At 29.7% G+C, this 12,812-nt stretch overlaps 1 protein-coding gene across 1 annotated transcript; it reads left to right on the forward strand.

The window, feature by feature from the left end:
* Positions 1-1,472: 1,472 nt before the first annotated feature.
* On the forward strand, positions 1,473-3,253 carry LOC129901398 (lysM domain receptor-like kinase 3). Its single transcript, XM_055976547.1, has one exon. It carries the CDS (start codon positions 1,649-1,651, stop codon positions 3,041-3,043), a length of 1,395 nt encoding a protein of 464 aa, XP_055832522.1. The 5' UTR covers positions 1,473-1,648; the 3' UTR covers positions 3,044-3,253.
* Positions 3,254-12,812: the final 9,559 nt, after the last annotated feature.

Below are 12,812 nucleotides of genomic sequence, written 5' to 3' on the forward strand. Positions count from 1 at the left end.
TCTTAAAAATACTCATTGACTTGACCAATTAAACTTAAATACACCCCCAATCTGCCACATGACATAGCAAATGATCTCAAACTCTTGGAGGAGAATGCGACTCTTCATAAAAAGCCTAAAGAAGTATTGAAAACACCTTTGCTTGGAGATAACTTAAGGGTGTATTTTACTCATGTTGTAAGATCGTATGTGTATTTAAGTTTAGTTAATCAAGTAAACGGGTATTTTTAAGGTTGTCAATATTTCGAAGATAAAACTAATAATTTACATCGAGTTTAGGAATGTTTTCAATAATTCTCTTTATATCAAATGTATCATAATATTCTTTAATCGTATGATTTTAAATATGATATGTGAAAAATTGTAATTAAAGAATTGCTTAAAGAAAAGAGTCATATGTTTTTTGTTTGTGAAAAATCATTTGGCCTCTTTATATGGTCTCGATCAGTTATAAATTTAGTTTTGTATTTAGTTAAATAGTATCACACAGAGTAGTAGCTTACCAATATTTAAAGGGTAATAAATATTTTCTTCGTCTTATATTAGTTGTCATGTATATCAAAAATACTTATCTTAAAATAATTATTAATTTAAATAATTAAAAAAAAAATAATTATCTTTTTTCAACTTTACCCTTAATATTAACTATTTTAGAATTAAAAAACATGTAAATAAATAAAAATTAAAAAATAAATACAAATTATATTAATCAAATAATGCTCTTAATTAATATTCTTTTAAAATTTATATAAAATTTTATTATAACAATTAAAATGAAACAGAGGGTAATAATGAACAAACAGGAAGCACAGCCAGTAGGAGTCAACTAATAAAAGGTCCTTTCTGATTAGGTAGACTCCAGTCATTTTCAACCTCAACCTTCCATTACAATTTACAAAGTCCCCTAAACCAGAAAAGATTTTTCCTGTTTTCCTTGAGATTCGTTAAATAATATAATTACATGATTAAAGAAATAATGTTCGAAAATTTTAAGTATGACATTAAGTTACACAATCAAGCGACTAATCTTTTCAATTTGATTTATTTTTTAATTACTGTATAATTATAAGAAAAACCAAAAAAAATTGAAAACCCAAAAAACCTGAAAGAATCCATTAAAATCAAAACCAAAAAAACCAACATTAAATTAATTTAATTTAGTTGATAAATTTAATAAATCAAAATAATTAATTTAGTTATTTTTTAATAAAAAATTAAATCAAACCAACCACCTTCCTAATTTACAGCAGCCGCTTCTACTTACGCCTACTTTAGTTTATTAGACTAAATAATAGGTGCGAATATTATATCTTCGCCGTTGTTCGTTATTTGAGCTTTTACATGAGGGCTAAAAGAGTTGATGAAGTTTTATATGGAGTCCAATCAATGTTGGACTTTTTTTTTTCCTTCTCAATTAAAAAAGAAAAGAAAAAGAATATCGACATCTTTACCTTTTCCCTTTCATCATTCATCACCAAAACTCAATCCCAATTCTTTGACCCGGATTTTCATCATAGATAATAAAAGCTTTTGACTTTGATATCTATGTCAAGTAAAGTTTCATTCTTTATTTTCCCCAATTATGAATTTGGTAGATAAGCCATAACCCAAATTCTGAAAAATCACCAGTTTTTTCATCCCTTTCTTTATGTGTAAAACGAAAATGGCAGTTGATGCTGCACAACCCATTTCAAGCCCAGCAAGAAGATCCCGCTCTTCAACAACTCCTAAAATCTCTTCTACTCAACAAGCACAATCTCAATCTTCAATATCTTCTACACAGATACCAAAATCTACGCTCTCTAAATCTGGCCCATCAAACAGCAGCAATCGGGTCAGTTATACATCCAACTCCGGTTCCGGGTCAGGGTCCGAATACCGCCTTGACACCTCTGTCGCAACCACCTCCGTCTCCAGCCAGGCATCGCTCACTAGTTTCCGAGCATCCTTGCCGGATAATCCTCAAGTCTACGATTTCTCCGATATCCGTGCCGCCACCAACAATTTCCTTGCCAAGCGCTACTCCTCCACCTCTTCCTCCCAATCGTGGCGATGCGCGCTCCATGGTAAAGATGTAATTATCTTCCAACGAAGAATCCAGAAATCCATGGAGAAAGCTGAATTGAGGGCGAAATTATCAGTTATTTGTAGAAGCCATTACAAAAGTATAATTAAACTCCTTGGCGCATCAATTTCTGGCGATCACATTTACTTAGTATACGATTTTGTCGTCGGTTCTAACCTTTCTATCTGCCTCCGGAACCCTAGAAATCTTAGCTATACGGTTCTCTCCACTTGGATGTCACGAATGCAAATCGCTACAGATGTTGCTCAGGGTCTGGATTATATACACAACACTACCGGTTTGGAGATCGATCCAGTTCACAAGTATGTAAAGAGCAGTGGAATCATCGTCACGGAGCCTTCCTTCAACGCAAAGATTTGCCATTTCGGAGCTGCGGAGCTCTGCAGTGGAAGTGAGAGCAAAGCCGTGACGAATGGCGGTGAGATCTGCGAGGAACCATTAGCAGATTCAAAGCCGGAGCGCAGGGGATCGGCGTCTAGGACTCGCGAGTTTGAAGGCGTGAGAGGTTACATATCGCCGGAGTTTCAACTGACAGGAGTGGCGACACAAAAGTCCGACGTGTACGCATTTGGAGTTGTGCTGTTGGAATTATTCTCCGGCGAAGAGCCTGTGAGATTCAAGTACGACAAGGCAACCGGGAATTATAGTAAAATATCCATTATAGACACCGCGAGGGAAGTAGTCAAGTGCGGTGGCGATGGGGTGGAAGACGGCGGCGTAGGAGTGGAGAGGCGGTTGAGGAATTGGGTGGACCGGAGGTTGAGTGACTCGTTTCCGGTCGAGGTGGCTCAGAAGGTAATTCGATTGGCTTTGGATTGTTTACACGTGAAACCAGATTATAGGCCCGACATGCGCCGGGTGGCAGGTAAGATATCGAAGCTGTATTTAGAGTCCAAATTTTGGTCGGATCGGGTCAAAATGCCCACGGAGATATCCGTGTCATTAGCACCTCGATGAGACAATTTTTTTTTATTTTTTTTGATTATTTTTGTGAAATGTACTTTTCCAGAGAATACTTTGACAAAAATCCACCAATTAGTTTCAAGGAGAATATGTTTTTAGGCTATTAATTTTGTCATTATTCAATTAAAGATTGTGACGCAACTACTAGATGCTAAAATAGAAAAGTAGATTCCAGATAATGAAGCATAGAACAAATAATATTTTATAGTAATGTCTTTAGTTGACCTATAATTGTGAATGTTAATATATTATTTTAGTACTATAAAACGGATAGCAATACATTCTTTATGTTATGTGTAAGATAGAAGAGTTGTTAATTATGTTATGATTCTCTATGGATGAAGGCGACTTTGAGTTTTGGTATTTTCTGTGCTTTGTGGAACATCGTTTAGAGCCCGTTTGGATTGGCTTTAAGTTGGTCAAAATCAACTTAAAGCCCCTTTTTAGCTTTTGGAAGTGTTTATCTAATGCTGACTTTAAGCCATAAAGTTCTTAAAGTCAGTAAAAAATGAAAAGTTAGGATTCCTAACTTTTTTTCCCAAAGTGCTTAAAGTCATTTTCTTTGACCATGAAAATTACTTTTATATCCCTTATATTTTAACTAAATTTCCAAACTACCTTTTTTTATTCTTTTAATCCTAAAATTCACATCATAAGCACTTTTATCCAAACACTCAACTGCTTATTTATAAAAATAACTTTCAGCACTTCAAAGTTCTAAAAGCACTTCATACATAAAAATTACTTTTTTTAAGCCCATCCAAACGGGCTCTTATATGGCCATTCTCAGGTGTCCCTAAAAGCAAAATTGTTTGTTTTGAACCTAATCAATTAACCTGACACAACTTTAATATCTAAGCATGTAAATAATATGGTGAGTTCTTTATTGAATTTTCCGATCTTATTAGATTTTTTATAATTATTATATCGGGAGAGGAAAGAAGGAGATTAAATTATATTATACAATTGATATGATTTGAATAGGGAGCTCATCTAGTCCTCAGCCATATTAATACGACCCGATTCATTACAAATTAAGTGATTATTATTTATAGTAGAATTATTCATAGTAGAGTGTAAGGATATGATTAAAGAATTGGAAGGTTACAAATAAGGTAACAAGAGTATTGTGGGATTTTCCACCAGTAGGTTGGCTAAAATACAATATAGAGGGGGCTTCGAAGGAAAATCCAGGTATAAGCTCCTATGTCTTTTGTTTGAGGAATGAAAAAGGAAATTTATTGTATGCAGAGAGAGTTACTAGTGAAAACATCACTAACATTGTGGCAGAGGCGAAGGCAATTCTAGAAGCATGTAAACATAGCAGGTAAAAACAACACAATAATATAATCATTCAAACAGACTCTATAATATTGTACAAGATTCTAGAAGGAAAATGGTCATATTCCTAGATAATCACAGAGAAGGTGACAGAAATCAAAACATCCTTACAGGACAAACAACATACATTCCAGCACATTTTTAGGGAAGAAAAATCAACTAGCAGACTACTTGACAAAAATTGCAATCGATAAAGGAGGGTGCAACTATCAAGATTTTAGCAGTTTTGAAGTAGCAGGAAGAAAGATCATCTCCAGCAAAGGGATAGAGGGGATATGAAAGTTCAACGTGTTAGTGTTTTATTTTTGATTGTTTGTTTATTTCTTTCCTAGTCGATTGGGCCATGTAGGGAATGAGTTTTACGTGAGGTGGTATAAGATGGTGCTTATACTCATTACTTCATCAATAAAATATCACAATTTAACAAAAAAAAAAAAAGTGTCAGGTAGATTTAGGTATAGCAAGATTTGAACCTTTAACCACTAGGTTAAAAGCCCACTACTCTTCCAATTGAGCAATCTGATAGACTTCATATTAAACGGTTTTACGGATGGACGTTGGACTTTATCTCATATCACATCTGCGTCTCTTTTGGGCTTTGCCCAACGTCTGACATGATCCAAATTTTATTATTTAACAGATCTCATTTTCTACGAGGAACATCAAATCGTGGATGATTGATACTCCCTCTCTTTTATATTAAGTGATGCTTTTAGTCCGAACATATTCCTTAAATAAACGTTTGGTTATGAGATAAATAGAAAGTTATTCATGAATTAATTTTATATCGTGTTTGATTTGCAAATAGGACAAAAAATATTCATGTATTACTTTTATATAATGTTTGATTGCGTTTTTTGTAATCCTACATAATTAATACTTACATTACTTATGAGGAAATATATGTATAAGTTATGCGGGATAGAAAGTGGAATAAGTTATGTGGATATTAGTTATATATGTATTAAAATAATAAATTGCACATTTACCCCTTTTTTTGTCTTGATTGCTTAATCCTATTCAATGCAAATTGTTTAATTGCTTTTAGTTATTTGTTATTTACTTTATTGTTTTAGCTATTGGTATTTATTTAAATTTTAATATATTATTTAGATAGTTATTTATTTTAATGAGTATAATAAATATTAGCTCACTAAACATTTTGAAATTAAGAAATAAGAATTAGCTCACTATTTTTTTTTAAACTCTACATAACTAAACCCTACATAACTAATACTTGCATAACTCTAACCAGTAACTAAATCCTACATAACTAATACTGCATAACTCTAACCAGTAAACAAACGGCCCCTTAGTTCTAAAAACTAAGAAGTGTTTTTATTAATTTATATACGCTTAATCAAATGCCTTGAAAAAAAAGTAAATCTTTAATAGTTAACGTCTTGGTTATGTAAAACTTCTTTTATTTAAGCAAAAGTAAACTTAGAAGAAAAATTTGATGTTATCTTGATTTTGTGGAACACCACTTAGTTTAATGAAAAGAGCATCTTTATAAAATGAAAAAAAGTAAAAACCTTTTATTATGAAAGGGTGTCCATTTAGAATTACATTCATGGAAGATGTGATGTAGGAACTCGTAGATGTTGCTGGAATCTCTCAACTAACTTGAACAAATTATCCCTACAATATAATTTTAGCTTTGTACGATTTTTTACTTTCTAAGTCCTTTGTACACGCTTAATCAAGTTAACTAGTTTCATATTAATGATTTAGACTTATTTTTGGAATTAGTAGTGCATGCTAAGAGAAATTGTATAGTAGAAGATCATAATATTCACCTAATTGATATGCTCGATCAATCAGATGAAAAGACTTGACTTCTTTTAAATGTTTACATTGCTTATATTTTTATTTTTTTAACATTTCCGATAACAATTTCCTCAATAGAAAGAAGGTTTTTAACATTAAAAATTAATCAAGTCTTACCTAAGATCAACAAATATTTCAAAAAAATTAATAAAATTGAATGAATCACCTTACCTATTATGATCTTGTCATGTTAATATCTTTTACCACATATACAAAAGACATCTATTGTTCAAAACAAATTCTTTTTACTACTATTTATTTTCGAGCTAATAGTGTCCAATCACAATAGGTGTACTAGTAATTGTTTGATTAGAAAGAAAAATATCTACAGGAATACAACAACGTATCGAACAACTTAAACTCTGGTCATATATACACACAAGGTGAACGAACAAGAAGCTTTTGCTATAAAGGATAATACAAATCTTCAACTTAAAACTCCAATAACAACTTCAATTACAATATATACCCAAAGCAAGATCATACTCATGATATATACACTTTTACTACCATGCATATTTACATAAGGCCAAGTTGCATATGAACTTTGACCACAACTTATTCCCATTTACTAATACTAATATATATATATATATATATATATATATATATATATGGATGGTGCAGCATCACACATTAGACAGCCTACCCTAATACTAATAGATACATGTACCATTAATTCATATATCATATTCCATATTTTATATCATTTGAAGAGCATTTTATATAGTAGCTAGGGTTGTATGTATATTTTAGAACTTTCCAGCATCTGTATTATCATTTTTAGGAGTAGCACCTCCACCACCATAGTTGTTATTGAATTCTTCCCTACTCATATAATGATGATTATCCATTGTTCTTGTTCCTCCTCCTCCTCCTCCAGGCTGCTGCTGCTCGTAATTATTCAAACTCCTACTTGTAGCCATGCAAGAACTCATCATCACCAACATAACTAAAACAACAACAACAACTATTCTCATTTTTCCACACTTCTTTTGATCTCCTCCTGCACGACATATCATTTGATCACTAAAAATTAAAGAATTTAACTTCTATACAAACGCCATATAAAGAATTTCTACACTATGATTAGCAGGTTATATACTTTCTAGGTTATGAAAGTAAATAACGACGTTAGAAGTATAAACCTAAATAGCGAAATTTAAAACTTACCCGGATTGAGATTAGTAGAGCTAATTAAGGATGCTTAAGGTTAGTTGTGACTTGTGAGGTATAAAGAAAGATTTAAGGATGTTTATATAGAAAATAATTCTAGGCTTCATGTTAATACTGTTTTTAAAAATTAATTTTAAGATACTCCACCAAATGAGGCAACACTAAGTGGGCATGCCATATTTGCCAATCCAAATGATGGAGCTGAAGGAAATAATGAAATATAATATAAAGTATCTCACATTACTGACAGTAGATTTTATGATATACCACATAAGTCAACAAGTTAGCAGTTATTTTACTGTAATATTGGCTTATTTTGATGAGGATAAAATCTCTAAATTGCTTTTTTTTTGTCAATTTGCATGATGTTGTATAATGCTAGTCTAGAAATGTGGAAGTTAGTGTTTGATTAAATTGTGTCCATTATCAAGTGAGCTATATGGGAAAGTTCATGAGGATTATTTGACTCTTCTCTTTCTCGAAATATATATATATATATATATATATATATATATATATATATATATATATAAAATCGACGGACGCCTTTCCATATCTAAGTCCGTAGATTTTCTTTTTCTTAAAAAAAAATAATACAATGAATAAGAAATGGAATCCGTCGGTTTTGTTATGTTGGGTTTTACCAATTTTTTTTCTACGTAGAATCATAAAATTAGCTCATTAAAATGTGATTCAACCAATTTGTTAAAGTTAACTGGTCTATTTATTAACATAGTTTGCTTTAATCGACCCAATTTAGCCCATCTAAAATTGGGTTAAAACGTGATCCGAATTGATCTATGAAAAAAATATTATTTTTTTTTTAAAATTATTATTATTTGTTTAATTTGTTATATATCATAACACAGAAAAAAATTATTTGGTAATCAAACAAGAAATTAATAAAACTTAATTTAAAAGACCCTAACAAATTTAAGTCTTAAAAATTCAGAGAAAAACGTACGAGGTTCTTATTTCTACTTTGAGAAGGTGTTAAGCATTCAAAGTAGCCGCTAACACGTGGTTATCCAACGATTTGAAAAATAACATACATATATAAAATAGTAAAAGTTTACCAAATGACTAAGTAAAGGTAGAAAATTATTTAAAGACTAATTAACATGAATTGGTTTATCTTTAGGGGAATCTAATTAAGTTAAAATAAATTAAAATTAATATCTAAGCAAGCATAAATAACATAAGTAAATAAATTATTACAATCTGAATTAATATAAATAAACAATAAATAACAAATGAAAATATGGCCCGACACTTAGTTTTTGTATGTCTGAACTAAGTTGTTGGGTCATCTGCGTTTTGGGCCTTAAGCACAATTCCATTGTATAACGCAACTATATATACATTGTATATCGGACTGTATATACACTGTATACAGTGGATACAATATTATTTCTGTATATCAAACTGTATACCACTTATTTTTTCCTATATCTGTTGTATATCACTATATATTAGACTGTATATACATTGTATATTAATGTATACAACATTGTTTTCTTGCATATTAGACTGTATAAATATTGTATATCAGTGTATACCATACTATTTTCCACTTGTATTTCATGTATACAGTCCAATGTCAATATTCAAACCATGAATATTAGCTTCATTTTCATGTATCAACTTTTCAGCAATTTGAGCACGATAATGGGAGAATCAAAACTCAACAATATGCAAGGATGGAGTCCAAAGATGGACTCGAATCGATATCACAGGCATCAAAATAAAATTACATAAGCATCTACTCATTTTAAGCTAAAACAAAGAATATATCACTATATGTTAAGGTATCAAATTGATGGGCATCCTAGAGGTGAGTAACAACATATATTATATGTAGACAAAGAAAAGGAAAGAAGAAATATATTTAAGTAACTAAATAGCACATAATTAATATATACACTATACTAACTCAAATTTTAAAGAAAGAATTAAATCAATTATGCCATGAAAGTTTTAACTAAATAATAACTTAAGCTATTTTTATTATCTAAATCATGTTAAAAGAAGAAATTGAAAACATGAAAATCTATATTGTCAAAGAAAACTACTTGGAAAAATAATGAACAAAACTAAGTGCTTTCATTAAATAATCCTAACACATGCTAACTATAAGAAATTTCTATCATTAATCTAATTATTTTTAATACATGCTAAAAATAAAACTACGAATCAACTAAATATGAAACATGAAAGAATTAAATAAAATAAAGCTGAGAAAAGATTTTATCTCTTTTCGGGCAGCGAGACTGAAGACGGCGAGTGGAAGACGACTTCACTACCACCCAAGAGCTTGATGAAACTCTAATCCACAAAAAAAAAAAACTGAAAATTTAGACTCGAACCTTCGTGGGTTTGACGTTATAAGAACTCTGTTCTTACCCTAAATTTTGACATCAATCTCTTATTTTCTTTGAAGAAAAATATAGATTGAAAGCTAAAAAAAATTCACAACTTTTAGACTGGGGACAGGAGTCCAAAATCCTAGTCAAGTTAAAAAAAATTCTAACTTTGGGGTGGTTAAAAAACCTCCCACTTTTTCCTCATTTTTAATGAGAATATGAGCCTTTATATAGGCTCGAAAACCCCCAAATTCTTCATGATTTTTCGATGTGGAGAATGAGATTATTTTTTTTATTTAGAAAAAACTAAAAATTTCAAAAATACAAACTTTAATTAAACTAACCTTACTAACATTGTATTTAGTAAAAAATTAAATATTTTGAGATGATTTTCGAATAACCACATAAATAGTAATCAAAGATATAGTTATATAGAAATATGTATATTATACTAAAATTTATAAAAAGATAAAAATAGTTAAGAATAACATGAAAATATCTTTGTTTTTTATAAAAGCTAATTATTTTTAAAATGTTCGAAACTTAAAAAAAACTCGATAACTAATTTACGTTGTGAAGGATCAAAATTGGGTGTGAACAAGTGTGAGATCCCAAAAATAAATTGCGATGATTTGATTATGGACGTTGATTGTAGAAGTTATTTTATATTAATTTGTTTGATGTAAACACTGCAATAGGAGTAAATTTTATTTTATGAATTACCGATCTTTTAATGATCATAATAACATGGAGTTATGCAAAAGCTAACATGATAAATCAGACAAAAAAAAAATATACTAAAAGAAGGATAACGTTTTATATAATTTGATCACACTATTAAAAATACTATTTTTTCATTGAAATTTTTACGGAAAAATGTTCTGGGGCTATTTCCATAAATATTATTATTGAATTAAAATAGTAGTATTTTCATATAGAAAATTTAAGAAGCTTCTTAGTATTCAATAAGAATCTGTTTTCCACTATATATTTTTCCAATGACCTGATTCGATAAAAAAAATTATTTTATTAACACAATTTCCCCATTGATTTACAATGGGAAAGCCTCTACTTCTAGATTGACCAACATATGAAAAGCTTAATTTAAAGAAATCATAAAAACTATTGAGAAAATAAATAATTTTCTAACGGTTCTCAATTTTAATATTCATATACTTACGTAGTACTCCCTAGCTTCATCCCAAATTAGTTGTCATGTTTCACTTTTTGAGAGTTAATTTAACTAATTTTTGTAGCTAAATTGGATTAGATCAATACATATATTAAAATTAAAATTTACATATTCAAAAACTATACTAAAAGTCTACAAATTGCAATTTTTCGATGTGACACTGATGAAAAAAATATACTTATAAATATTGATCAAAATTAGCACAATTTGATTCTCAAATAGTGAAACATGACAACTCATTTGGGATTGAAGAAGTATATTAGAATAAGCATGAAAATGTAATAAATAACAAGATATATAGTAGAGTCGAACTGTATAAGAAATAGAAAAGTAATTCCTGATTTGCAAATCGGACGTGCAAAGAAAAAGTAATTCCTGATTTAATTAGTAGAAGTTTTTTTTCAATTCTGTTATTATTATTTATTTATTTTGTTATTTTTCTTTTGTAATTAGAATTCCTATAATCGACTTTAATTTAACTAAATTGGAATGGATGCAAAAAACCAGAACCATTTGGTCTAGGCTTTAACCAACCAATATATAGCAGTAACTAACTTAAAGTGAAACAAAGAAATGAGTCCTAATTAGTATACATTATTTGAGACTTTACGTCATTTCTGCTACCAGATTTAGTTTATTGGATGGGTATAAGGTAAACCATAAAGGAGAATGCTAAGATCCAGAATAAGCAATAGAGAAATTGACATAAAGGAGAGATTTCGTAAGAACCTCTAATTAATCCACTTTTTCATTGGAAAATTGACACAAGAAAAAATCATCTTAAATTGGGGAGTAATCATATACGTACACATAATCGTCTCAATAAAATTTGAGGCCTACAGTTAAACTTTATATAGAGATCTTTTTTTTCTAATTGACAAGCACACAATAAATATAATAACATACTCAGTGTAACAATGCAAATTTTCGATGAAAAATATACTATAAAGTTAAGAATAATAAGATTTGACTCAAGAATTTGAATAGTTTATATAATGATATCAAAATACCGTTGCGCTAAATTTGGTAAGTTGATATAATTAATGATATTGAAATAGTGTTGACTTGTTGTAGAGCTTGAAATTTAAAGGAGACACCGACAACAAATTTGATCTTTGTAAATAGATAACAACATACCTAGGGAAATCCACTAGTGGAGTTTAAGGAGGGTAGAGTGTACGCAGACCTTATCACTACCTCATGGAGATAGATATCTTTGTAAATAAAAGATAATAGAATTTGCATAATGCAGAAGGTTTGACGTTTGAGAGACTTCAAAATATTCAATAACAAGAGATTAAAAATAGTGAAGAGGGAATGCAAAAGGTAATTATAAAAGTATTAATGTGGGTTCATATTAATCGTCTAGATATAAATGAGGCAACAATAAAGGTACAGCCGCCAAGTGAGAAAGGATACTACAATTACCTAAAATCTATATCATTTCTCTTTTCAAATTTAACAGTACATGAATTTTCTTAAAACAATATATATATATATATATATATATATATATATATATATATATATATATATATCTTTAAAAACAATTAAGGCCAAAACATTGCTTTTTAGTTGCCTTAGTCTATGAATCAAATGACAGTTAACTAATATCGATAAAGGTTTAACACTTTGTTAATGTGCATATTTATGACATATCATCACTCATATGTCATAAATGGGAAATATGCATTCATTTGAGAAATAAAAACAGAATTTAATATCATCAATTTAATAGAATTTCAAATTTTCAACCATCAATTAAACTCAATGAGAAAATCAGTCAAAATTACAACTTATTTTTGGTCAGCTTCATATTACGTTACTTCCTCTATAGAAGGATCTATAAATTTACTGAGTT

This window comes from Solanum dulcamara, chromosome 8 (genome assembly GCF_947179165.1).
Source record: "Solanum dulcamara chromosome 8, daSolDulc1.2, whole genome shotgun sequence".
Classification (NCBI taxonomy): domain Eukaryota; kingdom Viridiplantae; phylum Streptophyta; class Magnoliopsida; order Solanales; family Solanaceae; genus Solanum; species Solanum dulcamara.

Bases quoted from the DNA above. Each gene is read 5' to 3' on its own strand.
- LOC129901398 (XM_055976547.1), top strand. From the start codon at position 1,649: ATGTGTAAAACGAAAATGGCAGTTGATGCTGCACAACCCATTTCAAGC.